The sequence below is a fragment of the Ambystoma mexicanum genome, chromosome 5q (assembly GCF_040938575.1).
Source record: "Ambystoma mexicanum isolate Mex_15411 chromosome 5q, UKY_AmexF1_1, whole genome shotgun sequence".
NCBI classification, from domain to species: domain Eukaryota; kingdom Metazoa; phylum Chordata; class Amphibia; order Caudata; family Ambystomatidae; genus Ambystoma; species Ambystoma mexicanum.
In genome coordinates, this window is record NC_090933.1 from 1,142,508,473 (window position 1) to 1,142,536,300 (window position 27,828).

General features: G+C 47.0%; 1 protein-coding gene across 2 annotated transcripts in view; it reads right to left on the reverse strand.

Moving 5' to 3' along the window:
* NDRG1 (N-myc downstream regulated 1) overlaps positions 1-27,828 on the reverse strand; it is a 432,144-nt gene that overhangs the window by 213,728 nt on the left and 190,588 nt on the right. For both annotated transcript variants that reach the window (XM_069621660.1, XM_069621661.1), the window contains one exon: positions 1,126-1,186. In XM_069621660.1, the coding sequence (XP_069477761.1) occupies positions 1,126-1,186 (61 nt within the window). The remainder of the gene's footprint in view (positions 1-1,125; positions 1,187-27,828) is intronic.

The following is a 27,828-nucleotide window of genomic DNA, read 5'->3' on the forward strand; positions in this document are numbered from 1 at the left end:
CAGCCACGTTGATATTTTCTACCAAGTAGGCAGCCTGAGCGCCCTGTTGGACAGAATAAAGTCAGTTGTATTCCAAGTCCAATCTATGCTGCATTTTCTAGCTGTAGAAGAAGAGTCTGTTCTAATCAAATTTCCTGGGAGGGAAGTGCGGTTGGTTAGGGAGCAATAGATTAATCACACAATGTGGCTCAAAACTATTGATCCTCACAGATAATATTACCATGTGCCATCTTGTTCTTTTGTTTTACCAAAACTATCAAGAGCCTGGATGTCTGGTTACATACATCTCTGAACAGGAAATGTACCTGCACTAAAACCATTTTTCAAAAGTCCGTATTTGAAAAATCAGTACACCAACCGATTTCGGGGTTGCATTTCACAATTGGACCGGAGATCAAATAAATTGGCCTACATCCAACCTGTTCAGGACTCAGAGGGACAGTCACTATGGTGTCAAGCTTTTTCCCTGTATATATTGTGACCACCAAAGCCAGCAACTTAAAGTTTAGGATTGCGAAAATTCACGTACGTAAAAGGTCATACCGGCAAAAACAATCACTGGCTGGGGGATTCACTGCCTTTTAGCAGAGAAAGATGATAGTGAATTAATTTGTATAGTAATTATACTAATAAGCTGCCTCTAGGCAACGTACTATGTTATGCATGATCCACTGAGCAATGCGTTGTGAAGGTGTAAAGCCATCTAAGGAGTAATGTTATAAATTCAACTATTTGCCCCATGAGAAGGTGTAATGAACAAAATGGATCATATCAACATACAGAAGTTTTAGCTCTGGCATGGGCTGTACCACCAGAAATGAATTCTGATCAGGAACTCAACTAGGATTCCAATTTCTGGAAAATTGATATGTCTTCACTACATTACTGCCCAAACCCCTATCAATTTTGGTAATTTGGTTCCATGTTGGAAATTGCAAACTTTGTAGTCCTTTCACCAGAACAGTACAAGCCATAAGGGGATGATGTACTCCTGAACGTTTAGCTCCATGGATGACAACCTTGTGGAGAATTGATGTTCATGTAAATTGATGTTTCTGTGCAACAGAGTGTTTGAGGCTTACATACCCCACAGCATACAGTTTTTGAAATAAAAAAGATACTTACAGCAAATCTAGTTAGGATGTAAGCACCAGCTCCAATCCCCATTCCAATAATACTCTTGAGGCTAAGGAAAAAAATATATGATCTTGTCAAAAACAGAAATAAACTTTAGGGCAACATTTACCTACAGAATAATTCCACGTTGCCTCATCACACCTTCCTCCAAAAGCAAATGCATCGAGCCTCAAAGGCAAGGCTATATATTCCTGTGCCAGTCCATGCTTGCTCCCCCACCCCTTCAATATCCAGCACTCTGCCTCGGTCCCCCCTCAGCAAAGCACACAAAAATGTGTGCAGCACACGCATTTATTCACTCGCCATTGCCGCGCCTTTGTGATTGAAATGCTGTCTGACTGCATAGCCCTTTTCTAGGCTGCAGTGCGAACTGATTTAGACAAAGAAAAACATTGGGTAACACCATGGCAGTGTGGTTTAACATCTACAAAGTATTGACTTAGATTTTCATTTGTTTTAATTAAAACATCACTTTAGTGTTGGCTTATACTATAGGTACATTTTATATTTAACTTGTCCAGCAGTATTCATTCTTATGAGGTTAGCATATAGTCTCATTTCATACAAATTATTTTAATTCAATTCTGTGTGGGTGGTGGGGGAAGAGGTCCACAGAGCATTATGCACAGTTTATAGGGGTTTCTACAAAATCACAATGATGACAGATTCAATCTCAAAGCATACACTATTGGGAGCACCGCCCATCCTTGATTTGACCAATAAGGTATGCATACATCCAGTGGATTGAGAAACCAACCAAACAAAAACATGACTGGAAAAAATTTGGAGCACCACATTTAAATCCAAAGGGGCATGAGGCTCCTGGATATGGATGAATAAAAACAAAACATGCTTCTTGCAATGCCACCTTACTCATTTTGATTGGCATTCTTACTGTACAATATAGTAGCCACCAGCCAAGTATCAGATGGTTTCACATAAATACTTGAATACACTAGATAAAAAGACGCGTAGGGCACCATTAATAGGGCATTGTGATGGGTTGTGTCTTTCCAGTGGCCAGTGACGTACATGTTTTGAGATTACGGTAATACAGTTAAACTGGTAACAATTACATTTATAGATGTAGGGCAGGGGTGCAAGATTGCACACTTATTTGGAGAAAGAAGATCCTCTCCAAATGGCAGACTGACCAGCCAACATATGAAATGTGATGGTTCTCAAAGCGAGCTAGTCGTTAAATCCCACATGAAAAGTGCCTTCAGCGCTTTAAAACTACTCCACTACTGTCCAAAAACACAATGTCCCATGCATATGTCAAAGGGCCTTTGGGCAAATCATTTCTAGAATATAATCTCCAACCCAAATTTAGATAGAGATGAAGGTAACCAAGGTCCACAGTCGTACATGAAAATGTTCCCTGCTAATTTGAGTAGATTCCAAGAGGAGACAGTCACTAGAAATGTAAAACAAATGTTACCATGTTTGTGAATGCTCACATGAAAATTAGCCAAAAGGGTATTCAGTTACTCTTTCGCTTTAATATCCTCGTCCAACGTGGGCTGAGATGCCTGCTTAAGAAGCAGCCAATGCCATGAAAAGTCTTTACACCCCTGGGCATTAAAGCTGATTTGGTAAAACAAGGTGACATTACTACACTAGAGAGATGTGAATACAGAGATGCACCTCACATTGGGGAAGGATTCTATTTTGTCAACAAGATCTGTATTTATCTTTTGTACTACTTTTAGAGACCAATTACTAACTTACTGCAATGTTAAGTGTGAATTTTCTTTAATAAAGAATTACAGTTCCTACTGAAGTAATGAATAGTGAAGTATTCAGGTGACCACTGAATAGTTGCACAAGTATTCGGTCGGAGACACATAGTTGCCTTTATCATAAAGTTATGTAGACTAACACTATGCAAATTAAAAACACTTTTAAATATATATATTCATTATTTATTACTTTTCTTTGTTGTCTATGGAAGATGTTTGTGTAAACCAAGAAAGGAATACAATATCAGAAAATAAACTGTTCAAAGTGGCAACCAAAAACCACTATCCACAATTAAATAGATATATATTTATATACATCACGCTCGTACACGAGTTTCATAGCGCGACAATACTCAATCTTCTGCCGACTACGGTCACTGAAGGCTGTGGTCAATGCTGCTAATCCTCAACTGCTATAGGTATGAAATAGGTTACCTGGATTGCTGAAGGTAGAATATGTATTGCACTTTGATGGGCTGTGAGGGACAGAAAACGTAACACCTAGATGTTTTGCAAGGGATAGGAAAGGTGTTTCACAAATAGTTTGCTCGGGGTAGGACATGTTTCATACCCAGACAGATGGCTGGGGGTAGGAAATGTAGCACACTCAGATGGCTTGAAAGGGATAGGCAATGTGCTAACTTAGATGGACTGTTGGGGATAGAAGACATGTTACGCTTGAATGGCTTGCAAGGGATAAGAAAGGCGTTACACTTATGGATTGCTCGGGGTAGGCAATGTAATACACTAAGAAGGTTTTGGGATGACAGGAAATGTGTTCTGCCTGTACGGATTATTGGGTAATGGGAATTGTATTGCACGTGGATGGATCTTGTGCGTGGTGGGCAGAACGTTCTCGCACTTGAATGGGTCTGGGGGTAGGAAAGGACACTGCATTTAAAAGACTGCACATGTTGTCCAACACGTATGTTGCTCCGGTACGACGTCCTTTCATCGCAGGATGTTTTACTGCAAATTTGTTAACGACAAAACCCATCAACCTCTTTAGGGGGGGTTAGAAAATTATGTGGGGTTGGTGTTTAGGAATACATAAAAAAAAATATGGGGATTCGGGGGAGGGAGGACCCCAATAATAAAAAAAAGAAATTTGATGGGTTTTTTTCATTTAAAAAATTGCAGTAAGAAACCCAGCAAAAAAAACATCCTGCGATGAAACGACATTAACCGTTGCACCTGGTGTAAATTACATGTGCTGCACTTGAATATTTAAGACTAGCACCTTATTGGCACTTAGAAGAGTCTGGTAAGACAGCATGTTATGTTAGCCTGACTGGTAACCTACATAGCACCTACAGATTCTAAATCTGTAGACAAATTAGTTTTCACAACTTGATTAGCAGAGTTTGCTAATTAAAATGTTCTTGATTAGCAGACACACCCATTTGATTAGCAAGACATAAAATGAGCATCAATACATCAGGTGTGTATATGTCATGTCCTCAGATCGTTCCTTCGGCCATGTCCCGCCAACCACTCAGATAACCACCTTCTCACAGTCACCTGCTTCCAGGGGCTCACGCAGGCATTCCAGTTTGGCTCGCGCGCTGGCGAAGCAATCGCCATACACCCTGCAGTCGCGCTTGCGGCCGTTTCTCCATTGGCAGTTGCCATGGAGATTAGGCAGCCGCTCGAGCAGGAAGACAAGTGCTCGTTCCGTTGCGACCCGATCACGTGACGTTATGCGGTCATGTGCCCCAGGCTCACGGTCACGTGATTCCATTCCGTGTCATATGACCAGGAAGTAACTGTATTTAAGCCGGGCAGTGCTGGTATACCGCGCTTCACAGCCGTTTTCCTCGGAGACCCTGTTTTGGCTGAATAAACCCGCTTACCTGGCTTCCTTGAATCTGGCTCTTGTTTTTGGACTTCTTGTGGATCACGTTCGGCGACGACGACTTCGGCTCTCCTGTTTCTCACGGCTTCTGACCTCGGATTGAATCACGGACTTCTTGCTCTTTATTCCTCCACTGGATTCGGACTGCCTTTCCTGGCTTCATACCTTGTTTTTGCTCAACGGACACCTTTTGGATATCCCAGGCCGCATCCTTGTACAATAAATCATACTTCCCAAGTGGTAGTTGTCACCCAACTATCGAGGGACCACAACACTCTTCAGGTGGAGATTGGCTAAAAAACATCCTGACCTATCCTTTAGGGTGGATTCCTTGCCTACGTGAGTCCCGGAACCATCTCTCAGGTCCATCTTCCCTTTCATCAGATATCTGGTAAGAAACTGGCCATTCTTTGTTTTATGCATATAGTACCCTGCTTGCTTGGTATTTAATCATTGTATTTTTTTACAGCTGCCTTGGGGCTCCTAGTACTTCGGTTCCGGCCTCGGATCTCTCCACCTGTGGCCTCAAGGGTTGCACAGGGAGTGATTAGTGATTCTCCCTGTGCAGCACTTGGGGACGGAGGTCTCTTATATCTTCACGACTATCAACGCATAACAGTATACCACTGAAGACAGATGAGACCTTGCAAATTCTTTAAAATTTCGCTAGACATGCAGGGCGAGTAACTTAGTTTACCTACTCGATTTAAAGAAATGCACACTATCCATGTCAACGGTTGACAAAAAATGTAAATGGGGCATGTCATTACAAACCCACTTCATTTGGCACACTACTGCCACCCACAGGCTAGCCATGCACAGTGCAACTTGTATTCAGCATTTACTGCAAACAAAGTAAATGATAAATGAAAGTTTCAAACATCCCCTGCAAATGGTACTTGACTATGCAAGTGGTTGAGTAGACTGCGCCCTGGATGGGTCCCTGTAAAATGTAAAAAGTTAGGTGCATGAATGGACACAGATGATGAAAGGCTCCAAAACAGTTTGGCCAGCTCTCTACCCAGGTGCAAATATATAATGCAGTCATAATCATGGAAAACTGGAGGCCAACTACAAAGTATGGTATTCCAGTAGATGTACAGACAGGACAGAACTATTGATCACTACTTCACATAAACATCTAGTTAGCTGTGTGTATTCATTATGTAAGGATCAAGTGTGATACTAAGCAGAGTGCATAGCGTAGCACACAGAACTGGGCAAACTAGGTGAACCATTTTAGTTTATACCAACTACCTTGAAAGGGAGATGGCTGCAAAGTAATAGTGTGATATGCTAAAATAGAATGTCAAGGAGTATGGGATCAGCTCATGGGCCAAGCACCAGTTGCACAGATGCATGCAAACAGATCACAGAACTAGGTTTGCCATCTAAAGCATTTGGCCGTGCAATCATGTGCATTTTCAAAAGTGTTCACTCATCATTGTGATACATCTTTCCCAACAAAAGAAATATAGTTGCAACTGAGATTTACATACACCAACCTAAACTTTACTGTAAAGCATGGAGCCAATGCAGTGTTTTACAGTAGAAATAGTGTGACTGTGCATTATGTAACAAATTCCATTTTTAGGAATGGAATTGCAGGACTGTCTTTTACAAAAATAAAGATCACGCATACAGGTCTTTGCCAGTATATAGTTAGCTTAATGAAAGTATCATCCCGATTACTTCAGTTTAATTATTCGAAAAGAAAAACGTGTATAGAACTCAGACATAGCCCTTTTGGCACAAGAGTGGAGGAGAGTATTGCTGCTGCACATCTCTTCATTAGTCCCTTGCAGTGAACAGAGAAGAGGGCAGAGAGCCCTGAAGGCAAGAGGAATGCAGGGTGAACTGTGCTTTCACTGAACAGGGTAACTTAAATAGCTAGATTTGCTACACAAGGGTCAATTTAATTAGCAAACCTACATAATTGCATTGCTCTGCAACTCTGCTTATTGTATGCCTTGAATCAGCATTGCTATCTTGGGAAGATCGTTTCATTAAGACTTACAAGGTAGCCTGTCTGACGCCTTCAGAATCCTATACACTTGATGCCATTGTAGACTGCTTGCACTTAGAAGAATTAAGGTCAGCTCTAAAGAGTCCACTGGTGGGGTACGGGGGGGGTTTCTGTACTTCCGCTCTCTATATGGTAGAGGAGAGGCACAGAGGACCTCTGCCAAGATTCTCTATCTGGTAGCTATGGTCGAGCAATCAAGGCCTAGCTTCTCAGAAGGTGATGCAGGCTGGTTCTAAAGTACAGTGTAGTCCCCAAGCACCCACAAAGGAATGTCCACGCACTATATCGGTTAAAACACAGTCTTTATATAATTAATATTCAAGGTCATGTACACCATCACAATAACTCACTTTGTACTCCGAAAATCAACAATGGTAACTATAAACAGTTCTAAAGTGGTACCACTAACGTTATCAGACCTCATTGAAGTGCATACGGTCAGAATAACGCACAGATCTAAATAAAGAGAACCAACAATAGAAAGAGGGAGTAACGCAAGATGGTTGAACTGGCAGAATACTGGTTACTACCGTTACCCAGCTCTGTGTGGAGATCCCCCCACACCTAGGCAACCAGTAGAAGAAAAAAAAAAAAAAGACAAGCCCAGGCCATATATTCTTCTCAATGGACATTTCAATAGTTCTGCAACCCCAAAGTAGCTGGCGTTGTAACGTTCCTCGTCGGGGAATCGACAGCCCTTCGAGTGTCCTCCCTTTCAGGCAGACTGAGAACAGGTCGAACTACGACGGTGAAGTGGCCGCGTCGTTCCTAGCGGTGCTCATTTATGGATAAGCGTAAATGTCCTGCAAGGAAGAGGCGTGCGCGGCACCTCAGTGTCGATAGGTCTGGACCGCAAAGAGTTGGAAGCACTGTGGCCCAGCAAGGCGGCGAGTCGTTGGCATCTGTGGTCTTTGGGTGGCGGGAAAGCCACCAGTGGATGCTCCTCGGCGTGTCAACGGTCAGGCCTTCTCCAGCAGGATACAGCGTTGACAATGCGAACGAGAGCATCCTTGGATTCGAAAGTTCTTAGGCAAAACGGAAGCACGGCGGCTACAGTCAGCGATGGCGGTCGTCGACAGTGGCGGACAACAGTCCAGGTGCTTCTCCTTGGGGTTCCGCAGCAGTCCCCGTGTCGGGTCGGCAGCCTGTCGAAGATCTGTCTACCAGGGAGCTTAGGCAAAGATCAGCTGTGCACGATGGTCCCTTGTAGTTCGGAAGAGGGTGCCTTACCAGGTGCTCTCTGGGTCAGTTCTTGGAGGCATTGCAGCTTTCAGATGGGGACGGAGAGCAACAGCAATTCTTCTCTTCCAGCAGGGCTTCTAGGTCAAGCGTCAGTTTCACTCCAGTTACTCTTCGTAGTTTGGACTTCAGCTCTGAACATGATTCCTAGCAGTGAGGTCCCCAGATATACTGTTGATCTCCCATTAATTCCGCTGGGTCACACTGACGCATCCAATCACTATGAAGGGCATTCATGCAGGCAGGCAACCAATCAGGTGCACAGTGCATTCAGGTCATTCACTTCTCTCCAGACACTCACAACAAGTTATGTGTATTGGGACAAGTACCGAGCCATTCAACACTTCATACTGCATTTATACCGGTTTCGGGCAGGGCTGTCTCAGTCATTGTGTCAACCACCAGATACTAGACACCCACAACATAGCATGCTTATTTGTCACACTCCATTCACCCAGGTCCCACCCATAGGCGTACCCACGACATAAGGTAGTTGGGAAGGCTCCAGCCAGTCTGGTCAGCACTTCCCCCACAACACCATATATGGAACTTCCACCCAACAGCCAGTCAGGGGGAAGTGGCAGAGGTAGGACTTCCCGGGACCTCGGGAAGACCAAGGTAACAGGTGATGGAAGGCAAGAGGCCATGGGGGCCATTTTGCCTCCATCAGGAATCTACCAATTCTAATGACAGGGCCTGGGCATCCCAAAATGGAGGACACTCAGGGCACCAGTCATTTCAGCACAGAGCTGCCACCAGCCCATACCCTGCTCTGTGGGTCACTCAGGTGCCCAAAAACATACACTAAGGGCACAGGGTTGCACCCCTACCCTTGGGTGCCATAAGGGTATCCCATGGGTCTGTTACCAAACCAAGAGAGCTGCACCGCCAGGAGTCCCACATGAACTCCTGTGTGGAAAACACGACAGAACACGATAAAAAGCAGTAAAAGTACAAGGATACGGAGGCCCTGTCCCTCCGATGCATTTCCAGCATCACTGTAGCCTACTAATAATGCATAGAAAAGTCTACAAATGGTAACTGGCTTTTTGTCCCCACAGATGATTTTATGACACAGCGACAAAGGTAATCTCCATCGGAACTCCAGGTACGTATAAACATATCACTCTGGGGCATCTGCTGCAGACATGGCTATCCATCCATGCACATTAGAATGCAGCTACGACCTACGGAAACAATTGGGTCTAGCTGATCAGCGTTTTAAGCCTGCTCACCCCAGATTTGCCTCTACACCTGCCATTGGAATACAGCGACAACCTAAAACATAATTCCGGTTTAGCTGGCCACACAAGTCTCTTGCAGTCGCACACAATCATGACCTCCCTCAGAACCTACCCACATGCCTGATCTCTTCGGTTGCTTACCAGAGTACAGTCAACCCGAACAATCCCCATTCTTGTTCATATACACACATGCACTCGAAACCTTTATGAGAATTTCCCATACTCCAGACTGCGGTCCCCGAGGGTGTTCCCACCACAAGCACACGCAGACTACAGTAATGGTACAAAGGTGCTATAAAAATGACAATTATGGCACAGTTTGTATTTGTGTATTCATAGGTGTTGCTTGTTGTGCAGGGCCCAAAAGGAGTATAAGCCGGTCAAGTGGCACAGCGAGTAGAGCGCTCGCTTTGACATTCGTGCAGAGCTTGCTAACGCAGGTTCGAATCCCGGCCGGGCCAAACTCAGCCTTTCATCCTTCCGAGGTCGATAAATGAGCACCACACACCATGGGTAATAATAAGCAGCGCTCAGATACCCAAGGGTTCGTAGCGCTATATAAATGCCGAATTATTATTATTATTATTATTATATTGCTTACTTGTAACTCCTGTTCTCCAGCATTGGTATCTTTCATGGATTCACATGCTTTGAATATTTCCAGTCTTCAGGCTGGGAATCCTCAGTAAGCTCAAATTGCATTATATAGTAAAGAAATAAATTGGTTCACTTTTGTAATGTATCGCTGTCCTTTTGGGTGGCCTCTGACCCAGCCAATGGGACGTATCTAGCTCCACGCTAGAGGCCTTCTTCACATTCTAACCTCGGAGAGCTACCCATGTTGTAGCCTTACCCGTCTTGGAATGGATGGCGGGTGCATGTGAATCCATGAAAGATACCAATGCTGGAGGCCAGGAGTTACAGGTAAGCAACATACTACTTATCAAGCATTGGATCTTTCATGAAATCACATGCTTTGAATAGAATAGATATTAGACAAAGTATGGTGGTGCAAGGGGAGAGGACTACCTCATCCCTGCAATACTGCTCTCCCAACTCTTGCTTCCGACTTGTTTTGCCCTTCGATGCAGTAGTGCTTCACGAAAGTGTGTAGCACAGCCCAGGTTGCCTCTTTGCAGATATCTTCTATGTGGACTCCTGTCCACAATTTGGCCGCTAAACCAATCACTGCTGTGGAATGCACTCAAATTGACCCTTGTAGAGGTGTTAGCTTTTGTATGGAATTTTGAAATAGCAGACATAACCTAACCAATCGGGCTATGCTCTACTTAGAGATGGGTTAACTTCTGTTTGGAGGACCAAAAGCTATAAACAATTGCGAAGTTAGTCTTAAAGCTTTTGTTCTGTTCAGGTAAAACTTTAGGGCCTTATGAAGGTCCAAAGCGTGCAGAGCCTTCTCCTCTGGATTTGAAGGATTAGCAAAGAAAGCCACTAGCACTATTTGCGACTGTAAATTTAATTCTGTAAGTACTTTCTGGATAAAGCTGGGATTAGGTTTTAAGATTACTTTTAGACTTGAAGCGAAGGCATGGTTCTTTCATTGATCGCACTTGAATTTCTGACATTCGTCTGAACGTTGCTGCTAGTATTAAACAGGGCTCCACAGGGCACACTTGGTAAACACTGCAGTCGTTGAAGTCTTCCTTATTTGAGTAGCCATTCTCATAAAGGAAGATCTACCACTGGCGAGGCTCTCTCAAAACGATGCTGCTTCTTAGACTAGTATCCTTGACGAGTCTCTTGTAGCCAATCCTGTTGGACAGGCCTTGTTGACTAGGTTCTCTCGTACACAAACATGTCAGATAAACGTTTTAATTGGGGGGCGCTGCTGCGCCGAAACAAGAGGTGTTTAGCTCCAGATGGGGAGAGCGAATATGCCTCGATTTTACCTCTTCAACTCCATCTGATCCTGACAACAATGACGGCTCCGCTTCGGGAACCTCTCTGCTGCGCGCCTGCGGACTTTCAGGGTCGGGGGTGCTCTGGTCGCTGAGCCGCGCCTCCCGCTTGAGCTGGGGCTGCTGTTGCCTGGCTCTCCCTGTTCTGCGGCTCCTGGGTCCGTGGCTCTCCCCGCCACCTGAGGGTGCGGTGCTGCGGGCCGCTGTGGGGGATGGGCGCTGGACCCCCGGAGCACGCCTGATTGCGGTGGCTGGCGTGATCACCCCTCGCCGTTCCTCTGCGGATTGCCCTGGACTTCTGGCTTCTCCCCTGTCCTGCAGCTGCCTCCCACACCGTCCACGGCGACAACTGGAGGCCCCGGACCCCCCCCGCCTCGCCTACCTGTGAGCCACGCGGAGCGGAGCCATCACTACAGACCCCCCCGCCTGCACACTGTCCGCCGCCTCCCCTTCAGACACTGGTCCTAGTCTGTTGCAGGACAAGGGGTGCGGCGGGGGGGATAAATGTGACCGGCTCCCGCGGTCCTTGCTGCCAGCCCCTGCTGCCAGCCCCTGCTGCCGCCTGTGCCCCACACTGCCCGTCATCCTTCACTCCTGCTGCAGCCGCGGTCCTCGGCCTGTTCGGGGCAGCGCAGGCTGACGCCGAGGCCCTTAGGTCAGAGATCTGCAGCGCTGCTGCCCTCCACCAGGGTCCTTGTGGGCGCTTACTGCGAGTGTGCCTGTGCCACGCGGCACCATTGTCCCCCCAGCTGAAAGCCCGTCCTCCTGAACACTTGCTGTGGGTCTTGGCCCTGTCCTGGGCAGCTCGCCTGGAAAACACCCCTACTGCACACCTCCGCCCTGTGTCATGGACATTTGGCCTTCCTTGCCTGTGCAGTGATACAATTGGGCCAACTTGAGGAGCCTCGCCGGCCCCCGCAACTAATTGCAATACCCTGCGGGGTTGGGATCCTGTGGGCTCCCGCGCCCTCACTGTACACAAGTAAATCAGCTGGGCCAGCCCCGCAGTCCTTCAATTGTGCTGTGCCACTTAAGCGATCAGCACGCTCCTACCTGGAGGTGGGGTCCTCCTCCGACACCTGCATCACCCTGCTCGTGGCTGCCCGCGGTTCCTGAGTCGACCATACCCTGTGCCTCACTGGCCTGACCCCCATGGTCCCCCGCTGACATCGCCTTGAGCCATTTCCTCCTCTACCACTCTAGGGGTGCAACGGACCTGTGACATCACCACAACGAAGCTTCCCTGCGGCTTCAGGGGGCACGAAGTGGGCATTGATTGACCGGAAGAGGTTGCCCTAACCCTGCACCCAGCGTACCTCATCACCTTCCTTGCATCAGCCCCCTCCCGATATTCTTGATTGCCATTTCTCTGGGGTCCTGCAAACCATACGCTAGCCATCACCAAGACTAAGGGTGCTGGGGCTGGAAAGAAGCAAAGCTCATTAAACATGTTCGCCAAGACACCCTCCAGACTGCCGTCCGAGTCTCCAGAGGAATCACCTACCGTTTCGACATCCTTAACCTCTGATGACTCGCAGAAAATGCTGGAGTACATGCGCGAAGGCTTCACCACGCTACATACTAAATTGGACGATATGAATGGCACCATCTCATCTATAAAAGCCCATATCGAAAGAATGGACAGCCGGGTTGCCGAGATAGAAACAAGGGTTGGCACTGCCGAGGATGACCTGGGTGCCCTTTGCGCCGCGGTGACCACTCTCAGCAGTCGGGTCTCGGCAGTGAAGAAAAACGACGACCTCGAATCTCGCTCTAGACGAAACAACCTCCGTTTTGTCGGCGTACCCGAGGACATCAAGGAGCCCATGGAGGATTACATGGAACGCATCCTTTTAACACTCCTTGAAAACCCTAAGCTCTCTACACAATTTGCAGTGGAAAAGGCACACCGCTCCCTGGCCGCGAAGCCCAGACCTGGGACGCCACCTCGGCCCATTATAGCCAGAATTCTAAATTTCCGTGACCGAGATGCCCTTCTCCGAGCGGCCAGGGCCAAAGGGGAGCTACTTCTGGGATCGGTGAGGATTCACCTGTACCCGGACTTCTCTGTCACCATGCAAGAAGAGCGCAAAACCTTCCTCGCGGTGAAAAAGACTGACTTAGGAGTCAAATATTCCATGCTCTTTCCTGCAAAGTTAAGGGTCGAACATTCCAACCAAACATTCTTCTTTACCATTCCAGAGGAGGCCTCGAAATGTATAGACCAACACTTTCCGGGTTGACTCACTCATCCTCATTACACGATCCACATTCACTGTGGTTATTGTCAAACCTGAGCCACAGATGGGACCACCTTAGGCGAGTCCCCCTATGATGGCCACTCCTTTAATGATGTTCACTAGTGGCTGGTTCGTTTCATGTTGCTCCATCAATCCTCCGCAATTGTGGCACTGTTCGCCACACAGACTCATTGTGTTTAGAGACATGCGACGTTCTGATAAGTCTGCACATCGTGCCTGCTTCGAACACTCTGGTTAATGCTGTTGTATTGCATAATCTCCTCTCGCTCTCCCCGGTCCGGTGCGCCATCGCTCAGCTAGCTAATAGACCCCCAGGCGTAGATGCCTAGAAAGTTGTGGTTGTTATGGTTATGTTTGGGTTTTGTCCCTCTGATTGGGGGAGGGATGTTGGGGGATGGGACGTTATGGTTAAAAAAGTCTTGACGGCCACTGGAGGCGCCACGCGCGCCATAGCGGTACATTTTGAACACATTGATAGGGGGTCCACATGCATCTAGATCGACCAACTTCCTTTCGCTGGTGACCCCTTTGCAAAAATACAATCAATACCCTCATGCGAATGGCTAATATCAACCTTACCTTCATGAGTTGGAACATTCTGGGGTTGGGTAATTACAAAAAGATGCGGCAGATACAGCTGCATGCTGAACGCCACGGAGTTAAAATTCTATGCCTACAAGAAACCCATGCTCGCTCTGAGCAATGTGAACGATTTGCTAAGCAATGGGGGACCCAGAGGTACTATACCATCTGTCAGGCTGAGAGGTCCTGTGTCCGCGGAAGCTGCTGAACCCCCAACAATCCCCCTGAAATGTAATTCCCAGAACTAGATTTCAATTCAGCTCTGCAAACTACACCCCAAAGGGAAAGGGGGAAGTGGATAACAAAACACCAGGCTGACTGCATCAAGGCTAATCAAAGCTGAACCTGCAGAGGATATAAGAAAAGCAGATACAAATCCTTTCATTACTTACTTAACCTTAAGAGTGGGAAAGAATGTAAATCCTTAACTAATAATTAAGAATCATACCTGGTTCTTCTCTTGAAATTTCTTAGAGAAGCTTGTAAAGAAGCTGAAAATCTCTCTTACTTGAGACTCTTGAAATTCACAGCAACTTCTTAATTTGGGCAAACCTGGAAAGTTTTGTTCTTTGCCTTTTTTCCAAAATTCACTAGTTGTCCAGTTAAATAGTCTTTATTTTTTCTCTCTTTTTCTTTCAAACTTTTCCTTTGTTTTCAAACTTTTTACAATTCAATAAAGTTTGTGAATTCTTGAAGAAACACGTGCTAAACACACACGCGGATAATCTCAATACAGAAGATTTGCACGTTGAAAACTTCCTGCGTTGAACACGCGCACTGTAAGAAAAGTCCACGCGCAGAAAACACACGCGCTTGTAAAACATGCCAAGCAGAATTCACGCGCAAACGGAATCACGCGCAGAAAACACACGCGCTAGTAAACTTCCGCGCTGATGAATTTCCGCGCCTATTCACACGCGCCTTATAACCCACGCGCAAAAGAGTTCACACGCGGTCGAGTACACGTGTTAAAAAGCACACGCACAGATAACCACACGCGCAATATAGTTCTCACGCGGCAAATAGATTATCGCGCCAGGAAGCACACGCGCTGGAAACACACACGCTATAGAGTTCTCACGCGAACGATTCTCGCGCTAAGAAGCACCCGTGCTGGAAAACACACATGCTATAGAGTTCTCACACGACAAACAGATTCACGCGCTAGGAAGCACACGTGCTGGAAAACACACGCGCAGTCGAATACTCTCGCACGCGCAAAGGTTCAACGGTTAGTTTCAGATTAGACGTAGTACGCGTTTTACAAATAGCGTTCAAGCGCACTCAGAAAGTTCAAAAATATAAATTCAAAGGTAACATTTTACGAGTTCTCACTTAAATGTCATTAAGATAAACAGAGCTGCAGTTAAAACAAAGTCACTTATCTCCAGAACGATTTCTTTAAGATCTTCAGAGTTTCCTGTCTTCAAAACGAATTCCTGACAGCTGATAGCTTCTCCTGAAACCCCCAAGAAAGTAGCCGCTCAACTGCTAACGCCTGAAGGATAAAATCCACCAGGCCCAAGTCTAAAGCAGGAGCAGCCACTAAACACGTCCTCTCAGCTGGGGTTTAGATGATGAAAGGCAAAGAGTGACAGTTTAGAATGTTCATTGTTGTTCAGCAGTGTTTTCTAACCAATCAGAGCTGTCCCTGTGAAACTCCATTTTGCCTTGGGTCAGAACCAGGATTCTGAATCAGCAAGTTAAGGCCAAACCAACTACAATAGAAAACTTCCCACCCACACAAGGCTAATCTAAAAAGGATAATAAAAGAGAAATAATGGGAAAGAAACTTGAATAAGGGAAAATAGCCTGAATAGGGGAAGGAAACCGGACACCAACTATTCCACCCAAAGATGTGGCACCCTTACTTTAATCCATAAGAGCTTGAAGTTCACATGTCACCACTCGCACATAGATCCTCTTGGTAGATATGTATTGATCATTGGCAAACTGCAACACCAGGAAGTAGCCATCTTGAATGTATGTGGCCCCAATGTCGACAACCCCGATTTCTACCTTCACCTAGCCTCTCTACTTGAAGGCTACCCCCTGGTCCCGATTTTGTGGGGAGGTGATTTTAACACGATATTGGGTGTCACCCTGGATAGGTCGGGCTCTAGGCCTCACCAACTGGCCAGTGCAGCCTACACTATCCTTACAACGCTCCCGCGTCTGGCACTGGTGGATGCCTGGCGTCTAATGCACCCTGATTCCCGTACATACTCCTTTTATTCCTCAGTTCACGATTCGCACTCTAGAATAGACAGATGGCTCATAACAGACATGCTGGTCAGATGCCTCTCTCTCACCTGGCTATCCTCCCCAGAACGCTATCAGACCATTCACTGGTACTCATTTCCTTAAACTGGGGCCTTAATGCTGATAAAACTAGGCAGTGGAGGATGAGCCCCCATTCACTTTTCAACCAGGTCTTAGTGACCGAACTCCCATCCTCTATTGAGGAATTTTTTGAGGTCAACACAAACTATCAACGCAAGCTGTCCTCTGGGAATCCTTCAAAGCGTACACGAGAGGAATTGCCATTTCCAAAAGTTGCGGTATCCTGAAGAGAATCCGTGCAGATAATGCCGCTAGCGAATCAACCCTGGCCAACCTCAAGTCCCAATATGCCCCAGATCACTCCCCAACCACACTAGCAGAGCTGGGTTCAGAGCTGGACAGGTTCCGCGGCCTTGCCGAGCGCGAGGTTAAATTCCTGGATTCCCCCCCCAGTCGGTAAGGAAATACGGTGAGGGAGCGCTACCGGGTCGAATGCTAGCTCGACTGCTGCGTCGTGAACTCGGAGCTCCCAATATCCCGGCCATAGTGAAGCCTGATGGCTAACTCGCCACTTCCCCACAGGATATTAACTCTGAGTCTGTCGTTCTACTCATCCCTGTACTCTGAAGTCGACGGTCCCCAGGTTCCAGAAATTGATTCCTACTTAGAGAATCTTCCGCTATCAACCCTGTCCGCTGACGGTAGCATCTTCCTGGAGAGGCCTTTCACCACCGAGGAGCTTATTGAGGCTATTGAGTCGCTGGCATCGGGGGAAGGCTCCTGGCCCCGATGGGCTCCCCATGGATTTTTATAAACAATACAAATCTCACCTGGCTCCACACTTACTGGCCCTATGGGAGTCGTCGTGCGATAGGGGTATCCTTCCCCCCCATCTCTCCGGGAGGCTATGATAACAGTGCTCCTCAAACCTGGTAAACCCCCTACTCAGTGCGGCTCATACCGTCCACTCTTGTTGATTAACAGCGATGTAAAAATATACGCTAAGTTACTGGCCAACCGCCTAGCCCTGTACATGTCCCACATCATCCACCCTGACCAGGCGGGTTTCATTCCGGGTAGGTCCACATCCCTGAACCTGCGAAGACTCTTTAATGTGATCAGCAGGATCAGCCCGGCCACACAGGCGGTAGCAGCCACTCTGGATATGCAGAAGGTATTTCACTCGGTCTCGTCGAAATACCTATGGCGAGTTCTCGAGAAATGCAAGTTTGGCCCTAACTTCCGAACCTGGATAAGGCTACTTTACACCGCTCCATCAGCCAGAGTCAGTACTGAGGACAGGTGCGCCACTCTCTTCCAGATATCCAGAGGTACGCGACAAGGATGCCCCTACTCCCCGCTCGTTTTCGCCATAGCCATGGAACCCTTCGCTGACATGGTCTGCCAGTCACACTCGCATAGGGGATTGCGCACAGCCCGCCAATCCGATATAAATTTCCCTCTATGCCAACGACGCCCTTCTATACATCCGTTCCCCCGAAACCAACCTCGCCCCTATACTAGCAGATGCTGCCCATTTTGGAGACATATCTGGTTTGAAAATAAACTGTTCCAAATCTGCTTTATTTCCGCTCACTGATTCCACACAACCCCCCTTGGAATTCTGTGGATTCATCTGGTTTATCTAGTATCACTTACCTTGAGGTGGTGGTCTCACGTCACACGGCAAGGCTGCGCGAGGACAATAACCAAAATTACCTAATCCGGCTACAAAAGCCTCCAGCTGGACCAGGCTCCCCATTTCACTAGCAGGTAGAATTGGAATTCTTAAAATGGTGGTATTACCTCAACTTCTTTACCGATTCACCAATCTGCCTATATGGCCTGGGGACGCATTCTTTAAAACACTACGCAGTATAAGCAACACCTTCCTATGGCAATCTGGTGCAGTCCGCCTCAAACTGTCTACGCTGTCTGCCCCCAAGGAACTTGGCGGGTTCAGCGCCCCAGATTTCACCAGATACTGGGTGGTAGCCCAATCTCAGTTCGCCGCTCATTGATTTAACACTATTGATCCCACCCCACATGGTCGGCTGGAGAAACTAACGGTCTGTGACCGAGTGATTGGCTCCCTGATTCTCAAACCAATCCCGCCTGACTCGGATTCCGCAGACCCTGTTGCTAGCACATCCTTAGCATTGACCAAACTCTGGGCAATGGTCGACACACCCCACCCATTCCATGGGGACCTGCCACCATTGAACTTCTTCCCGGATGTCCCACATATTCCACAATCAGTATCTCGCTGGTCTGATGCTGGCTTTCTGACACTCAACTTCATTGAGTGGCCTGACCTCCCTATCTCCCTCAAGCGCCGGCCCTCTGTGTGGCTACAATACTCCTCACTCCGGAAGAATCTCAAATCCAGATACCCTGATTTCCCCACCCTACCACCTGGCGAGCCCATAGTTGCGGAGCTTTGTTCCTTTTACTCCTTCAGGGGCAAGGTGTTATGCTCACCTGGTTCCCACAGGGGTGTCGAGCGGAACTGGACAGCCACGGTCTCCACCAACGTAATGCGTAATGCAGAGCTGACTGACTGGACTGGCCCACCTAGCTTCGTCTGCTTGACCCGTAGAAGCAGTCTCCTAAAGGCGGAGAAAGGGAACTAGCCACCCGTGGATTTGAGTAATAGCCCCTCACTGCGTCCCCATTTATCACCTCTGATATTCCCGTTCACAAAGCTCACCTTATAGTTTTGAATGATGAGCTCTCCATCCTGCAAAGAACGCAGGGGCGCGTTGATGGCCAGTTACTTCACTGGCTTGAGGATATTGGACGAGTTCTAGACAAATCTTGGCCCCAAACCTCCTGGCGAAGGACCGTAAGTATATAGTTCTTAGGTGTTCAAAAATGTCTGAATAATCACTCTTTTCCAATTCCTTTGTTTATCTTGCAGTTTAGACCCAAAAGAAGATCATCCTGTGGCAGCTGAAAGCGTTCAGGTAAGAGTCTGTGTTACCCCACACTGTCCGTTAAATGATGGCAAAGTTTAACTCGCTGCTTTCTCTTTTCTTACAGGTGCGGCGTAAGAAGATTTGGCGTGCTGGTGAATAATACCTCCGGGGGTAAAATCAGGTAAGTATATGGTGGCAAGAGATTGTCCTTGTTTGTTCCCTCGGCTCACCTTGGTTTTTTCTTGTCCCCCTTAGGTGCTGGAATTCGGCAACATAATGATGGAGACAGCGGCGGATCATAGAGATGCTGCGAGGAACGGTGAGTATGACACGGCGCTGCTGCTGGCGATGCGACGTGTTTAAAATAAAGTCTGTTTCTGATTCAAAGGTGCGATGAATCCGGAATCAGGTAAGAAACCCAATAATGTTCTTGTTCTAACCTTTCTTCTCCTTTCCCTTCTTTCTAGGCGCAAAGGACTCGAAGCGGGCGTGGCAAGAGGCTGGAAGCTGACTGCAGGCACGGTGAGCGTTACGCTGCAGGATGCAGAATAACGCAAAGCGTGTGCTGCTCTTCGGGCGTGGTTTAAATAGCCTCCAAAGTAGTCCCAGCTAAGTATTCCTCCACAACCACACCCGAGTAACAAAATAGTCCCTAGGTAAAGTAGTCCCTTCCAAGCCTCACATGGACTTGGATCTCTTGCAGCATGGTCTGTATCAGGTAAGTTTTAACATATGAGCCTGGCGCCTATGGTGCCAGGACTGTACCCATATAGGTCCTAACAGGGGTTGCTGGGCTTTCTCTTGGTAACATGATTCCCGCTTCTGGGGTTGATGGACTTGGTCTGGATGCCCGGGGTAGGCATCATGACACAAGGTGTCGAGACTCTACGGCTTATTGCAGACTAGAGCAGCCCCCTCCTTCACCAAACTGAAACGTAAGTGGGAGGGGGACCTCGGGGTCGAGCTCACCGACGAGAGATGGTCCCGAATGTGTGCCCGCACCCACAACGTGTCCTATAACACTAAATTTAAATGAATCCAATTCAAGGTGCTACACAGATACCATCATACACCAATGAGACTACACCAAATGTTCAGCAGCGCTCCTCCCAATTGCCCCAGGTGTGGTACGGATCAAGCCTCCTACATCCATATGCTATGTTATTGCCCTCACCTGACCCAATTCTGGTATGACATCTGTTCCACACTTTGACGTATTGGAACACACTATTGCCCCCACCCCGCTGCACTGCCTTTTCCATGATCTCCCTCAGCTGACCCGCGACTCTAAGAAACCAGCAGGTCTGTAAATGCTGTTGGCAGTCCGCTGCATATTGTTGTGTTGGCTCCGCCCCAGGGGCCCTACCTACACACAGTGGCTTAGGACAATTACATGGGCACATGACACCGAGGAGTCCTGGAGCGCAATGCAACACCCACATTCAAGGCCAAGAGACATCTGGCGGAAGTTCCGGGATTATATGACTGCTATGGCTTCACCGTTGAACTCCGTTTTATCCTCCCTGGATTGTTCCCCGTAAACGTTGTCCCCCTCAATTCAGCTTTTAATACTTTGTCTGCTACCTCATTCTCCTGCCTGTTTCAGATGACTCATGGTATTCTCCTAATATGTATATTGCTTGGTTGTTTGCTGCGGGTGTCATGTGGCTCCCTTTGCCTCAGGTGTGTTGTCAAGTCAAATAAAGGTTAACAAAAAAAAAGATGAGTTTTAATTGACGGGGCTCTCGTAAGCTAGCCCGTTGACTAGACTTTCTCGTAGACAAGCCTGTTTTGATGAGAATTTCTCATAGATTAAGTGGTCCTACAGACAAGCTTGTCATTAACTAGCATCTGTCCTAAATGAGCCTCCCTCTTAGGATGAGGCCCTCCTTCGATGGACGAGCCTGTTATTGACGAGGCTCCCTCTTAAGACTAGGCTCTGTCAGACTAGCCTCTCATGTACCAGCCAGTCGGAGACTAGGCTCTCTCATGGACAAGCCTCTCTCGTGGACCAGCCCTTCTAGTTTTTCTTTTTCCTTTTAGAAGAGGAAGGAAATATCCCTTCAGATTGGGAACTTGTTAAGAGTATGAGGTTTATCAATGCTCCTGACACCAACCATGCACCTAGAGGACTCAGCCTCAGGCAGAGGATACTTCCTCATTTAACCAACCTACTAGGCATCTGTGCCTATCTCAGTGTTCCTTCACTGAAAGTAATGCACATTTTTCAGTCTTCATGTATATGGTTGGGTAGAGGCAATATAAGCCCTCAGAGTGCATAACCCCCTCCCATTTCTTTTTTTCCACAGGTCTCGCATGGCTTAAAGGAGGGATTTGTTAGATTTCCCTTCCAAGATAATCCCTTCCCATTTATCTGAAGTAAGAAGCAGATTGAAAACCTCTGCTGCCTCAAGAGCTTCCTTTAGCAAATGTCCTTGGAGCTATTAGTAGATAAGAGTTTCATCACAAGAGAAAAGAGTTAAAGGACTCTTCAGCACGATGTGCGGTTAGAATCTGAAGTTGGCCTCCAAGGTGGAGCTAGATACTCGATGTCCCATTGGCTGCGGCAGAATTATGGTAATATACAATGTAATCTGAGGTTACAGAGGATTCAAAGCCAGATGGGGAATATTCAGAGCATGCGAGTCCATGAAAGATCCAATGCTGGAGAAGTATAGTGTGTGTGCATGCATCACTGAGGAGAGACTGGGGTGTGTCCACTCATTCCAATGTTCTTGTAGGACATGCCCATCTTTGGCATTGTGGCTCCAGCAAGGCACTAACACACAAAAGGAGTGATTACATCAAGTAGCACCCGGCTGAGGTGCTGCTGAACACAAATCCCTGGGATGCTTCTACTTGTGCTGCTGAGTGCAGATGAAGCATTTGAACAAAATACTTATTTATAGATGGTATTTTTCCTTTCTTCTTTGGGTGGGTTATTTGTGGTGTTTTGCGGCATGGTAAAAGACACCAGAAAAATATATATAGGGAATTCTGAGTCCTCCATGGTTCTCGGCTGACCCTGTAGGGACTTTCATATCTTTGTTATGTGCATGTTTATTTGTCTCATTTGTTTCACTTGTACATCCATTCCATCCAAAGTTGCTAAATTTAAACGTGTATCTCATCTTTATTAAATAAATGTCCCTCTTTTTTAACTCTCCACCGTTGGGACGGATATTTCTGCTGCCACTGTCTGGGGCATTTTGTTTAAAAAAAAATATATATAGCCACTTTAGGAATAACTGTCACTTTCACCCAATCCAAAGAGACGCATTGTGTCTACAAATAACACGAATCTACAGTTGAATCTACAGTTATAAACGGATGTTCCTTGGTCTCTAGAACATTCATTAAATGATTGTCACATAATGTGCATAAAACCTTGGATGTTGCATATGGTAAACCTCGTGTTTTCAGAATGGACTGACGCAATGATCCCAAGGCATTAGAGATCCATTGTCTACTTAATCATTACTTTGTTTTTAATTTTAAACTGAGGTTTAAATTGAGAATGGTTATATAATCCCCAAGAAATATGAACATTACATCATTGGGTCAGTCCGTTCTGAAAATACGAGGTTTACAATATGTAACATCTAAGGTTGTATGCACATTTTGACAATCATTTAATGAATGTTCTATTTATAGCAACATATTTTTACTACAAAAACACATCGGTGGCAGGGTCTAATATCCATAAGCTGGAATAGCGAATGAACTGGGATGTATCCCATTTGACAGCCCCTCCTCATTCGTTCCTCCTTGCGCCACCGATGGTTCTGCATGTTCAGGGAGCCAGTCATTAATGCCACGGCTTCTCGTCCAGGATTCAGGCAAGTAGTATACTCCACATTTGACTTGGTGCCAACATCAGGCAAGTGTACAGGGGGCAAAAGCGACCAATGCCTACGTGCCAAGATTGTTGCGGGTCATACACAGTTCGGGGAAGTTGCATTGTTAGATCAGCAGCTTTAGGGTTTTGCATTGGCACAAATGTGGGTCAAAGGATTTCTTGCCTGGTTGCTTCCAGGGCTGTTTTTTTCTCCAATTCACCAGTGATTTATTTCAAACAGGATTTCAGCACTGTGTGCCGTCCTTGCATTTGGAATTCCCATTTCTTACTTTCCTTCAGAAACACCATCCGTAGCCCTTACTGCTTTCGGCTTGCCTATATTCCCGTGCACGGTGACGAGATGAAATGGCTCAAAAGCCAACTGCTTGCAGTCACCAATCACCTATGTCCACTATAATTAAGAGCAACAAATCAGGCAGAACGTCTAGGTTTGTTGATCCATTTCAGTTAGCAAAGGACAACAAGGTGCTCTGATTGTTAAAAGTTAAAAATACCCAGTCACCATCCACTACAGTCAATAGAAAGAGGGTTATTGAAGATCTTGGCAAATGGATTAGGGGATGGCTCAAAGGCTATCTTAAATCGAGAAATATGGCTTTAAAATTGCAAAAGTGCAATGGAAAGTAACTCTAAAGCTGGCCACCTTTACAAGGCTCTGGGGAGAAGGGGATCTAGGCACATGCCCACAATGCAGCACCTGCGAGGAGACAGCTGCTCACCATCTTCTCATGCCTAGCGTCACAAAGTTTGAGAGCACTTCACCTCAAACCCATTATAAGATCTGGTGTGCGTACTATATTCGATACCTTGGACCTGTGCAAAAGATCGGATGATCTGGACAGTTTTTAAGAGGGTCAAAACAAAGTCACCAAGCATGGGGCCAAAATAATTAAATTACACACCAATTGTACACAGACAACGTAGATGAACCCGCAAGATGTTTTATAGAGTTTTCAGTTGTGGGGGATGCAAGAACCCTTTCCTCCTTTAGTGTGCTTGTTAATAAAAAGGGACATTGATGCATCTTATGTTTGAATGTGGAAAATGGAGCCAAACAATCTGTAAGGCAACCTGGCGCCAAAAGCATATTCATTTTGGGGGCTGCAAGTATATACTTTCCTCTTGTTCCGCTTGCTGAGTATTATGGTTGCAATGACCTTAACATGTTCAAGTTCACATTTTAATTTTGATTGTAATGTGTTTTCATAAAGAATTATGTATTTTATCTTGTACTTTTATTAACTTTCATTTTTTGATTTGTGTTCTTTTATGGCCTCATTCTGAATAAAAGTAATGATCTGTATACCATACATTACTCATCGTATTTCTGATACTTTCTTGCTTAGATTCACATGCTATGCATAGTCCGACATCTAGTGGTAGTTGGGAATATTGCATGACTTTTCCTAAATTCGAAAAAGGGAAGTCTACAGGGCGGGTTTGTAACACTATCCCTTGTGTGAAGTCTACTATACCCATGGTCCTTCACAGGTTTAGGTCCCTCAAATATTGTGTTACCGACACGAGGGTGCATGAAGTGTTTGCGCGAGTAGCAGAAAGATAAAGTAGAAAATAAAAGTAAATAAAAACATCTATGCACCTTAAACCCTAGGAGGGAAGGAAGGGTGGGCGCATGCAAATATAAGCAAATAAAGCCATCAAAAATAAGATTATGGCGAGTAATGTATCCCTTCTGAGGCTTGTGGATCTGCTTAGAATCACAAGCTATGCGTAGATTAGCAAGCAGAACCTGGAGATGGAGGTGGGCTGTGTGAAGGTACAGTAGCAAATCGATGTTTTAATACTGCTTGTCCTACCTGTTCATCTGCTTGTGCGCTTAAGCAGTAATGCCGTGCAAAGGTGTGCATGGAACTCCAAGTAGCAGCTTGGCAAATTGCATCTAAAGGAACATTTGCAATCATGGGCGTAGGACATGGGAGGGGGGACAGGGAGGACAAATCCCCCCCCCACAATTGTAAGTGGGGGGGGGATGTAATGACATTTATCCCCCCAGAATATGTTTGGTGTGTAGTGCAGGGATCTGTTTTTGAAGTGGGGGAGGGGCTGCAGCCCTCTCCCCCGACCCCCAAAGCATGTGGGCAATACCCTAGGGGCAGATGGGTGATCATCTGCCCCCAGGGAAGGGGGCAAACAAAAAAAAAATATATATTTTTAAATGTAGTTTTGAATGGGGGTGGGTGGGGCCACTAACCACCAGGGATTTTTGCAAGGGGGTGGCCCTCTCCCCCACCCTAAGTGGATGGGGCACCTTATGTAGCCCTCCCTGGGGGCAGAGTTCTGCCCCTAGGAAGGGGTACATGAGATGCCCCCATCCATTTGGGGCGGGGGGGGAAGAGGCCACTGCAAATATTGGCAGAGCCACCCCTCCCAAGCCTGCGGCAGTCTGTTTTGAACCCCCGGGGGGGCAGATGGCCACACACATGTGCCCATCTGCTCCTAGGGAAGGGGCAAAACAAAAATATATATTATAACTTGTTTTGGGTTGGGTTGGGGAGGCCCAGGGGCCCACTAGACCACCAGGATACTTTGTGTTTCAAAGGGGGGGGTGGGTGGCCCTCTCCCCCCCCCACCATAGGTGGATGAGGGGGCACCTTATGTAGCCTTCCCTTGGGGCAGATTTCTGCCTCTAGCAAGGGGTAAATGAGATGCCCCCATCCATTTGGGGTAGGGGAAGAGGCCACTGTAAATATTGACAGAACCAACCCCCAAGATTGGGGCAGTATGTTTTGCCCCCCGGGGACAGATGGCCACACATCTCTAGGGGCAATGTACCCATTTGCCCCTAGAGAAGGGGAAAAACAACAAAAAAACTCAAATTATTATAACTTGTTTGGGGTGGGGGGCCCGGTGGGGCCCACTAGACCACCAGGATTTCTGTGTTTGAAAGGGGGCCCTCTCCCCCCAACCTAAGTGGATGGGGGCACCTTATGTAGCCCTCTGTGGCGGCAGATTTCTGCCCCTAGGAAGTGGTACATGAGATGCCCCCCATCCATTTGGGGTGGGGGAAGAGGCTAATGCAAATATTGTCAGAGCTACCCCCCCCAAGCCTGGGGCAGTAGGTTTTGCCCCCCTGGGGGCAGATGGCACCACACACACACGTGCCCATCTGCCCCTAGGGAAGGGGATAAACAAAAAATATGTTCCAACTTGTTTTGGGTGGGGGTAGGGGGTCAGGGGGGACCCACTAGACCACCAGGATTTTTTTTGTGTTTGAAAGGGGGGGTGGCCCTCTCTCTCCCCCCACCCTGAGTGGATGGGGGCACCTTATGTATCTCTCCCTGGGGGCAGATTCCTGCCCCAAGGAAGGTGTACATGAGAGGCCCCCCAATCCATTTGGGGTTAGGGGGAAAGGCCACTGAAAATATTGCAGATCCAGCCCCCAAGCCTGGGCAGTAAGTTTTGCCCTGCACAGGGGCAGATGGCCACACGTGTGCCCATCTGCCACTAGGAAAGGGGCACAACTAAAATAAAAAAAAATTATAACTTTGGGTGGGTGTGGGGGGCCACTGAACCACCTTGGATGTTATAAGTGGAAAGGGGGTGGCCCTCTCCCCCCACCCCAAATGGATGGGGGGGCATCTCATGTAGCCCTCCCTGGGGGCAGATTGCTAGATTGGGGTTATCAGTGTGTTAGCCTTTTCCCTTGGCGCCCAGGTAGGTGCACCCACACATATGAGGTACAGTTTTCGTCGGAACACCTGTTGGAACGTGGGAAGGTAGAACATCTGTTGGCTGCGTGCTTCGGTGGGTGGGCAGAGGGAAATGTCTCTGAAATTTGGTGGAAAAAAACACATTTCACTCTGGACACCCACCGAAACAAGCCGCCAACACCACATGTCCTACCATCTTGCGTTCCCACAGGTGTCCCAACGAAAACGGTACCTCACATGTGTGGGTGCACCTACCTGGGCACAAAGGGAAAAGGCTAACCCACTGGTAACCCCAAGCCTTTCGGCAGAGCAGATTTTGCTCATGTGGACGACATACAGATTTGGACCTAGGGTGTGGAAGCCACCAAGGAAAACAGGGAACCTCATGCATTTCCAAAAAAAGGACACCAGTGGGAATCCACAGAGGTCTGACTTGCGCGAATTGCCCCAATATTTATTACCCACAATCCCCGGCAAAGTCCGGAACATTACAAAAGGGGCCCAAATTTGGCAGAGATATCTTATGCAACAAATGTTACAAGGGATTGAATGGAGACATACCAGAATCACTAAAAAAAGCCCTTGGCAGAAATACCCATGGCAGTTAAGGGGTTAAGACGGTAAAGCCCCAGAAGAGAGATGATTTGTAAGGTAGCTCAGTGAGTTAATGCTGCAATGCAGATTGTGCACAGGAATATGTAACACCTGTGTTCAGCACCTGGCTTAATCTTCCGGTAGGACAACATGCAGAGCGAATGGATTCAGCTTCCGATGAAACAGCATTTTCCAGGTCAATTGGTTCAGAAAAAGTGGTGGAAAACACTATTACTGTTCCTTTTTCTAATTGACCAGATTTTCGTGCATTTTCTGGGCGGAGTTCGGGAGCCGAGTGGACACACCAGGCCCCCCTAAATTTCCCGCTCCACCAGACAAATGCGGCCTTACTGCCAGCACGGATTCTCATGCTGGAAATAAGAAAAGTGATTCCACTGGGATCTCCTTGGAAATTAAACCTTGTAAAAGCAGGCGGTGTCCAGAGGAAGCCATTGTCAATTCCGCCAGCAATCACTAATTGCGCGAGGTATTTACACT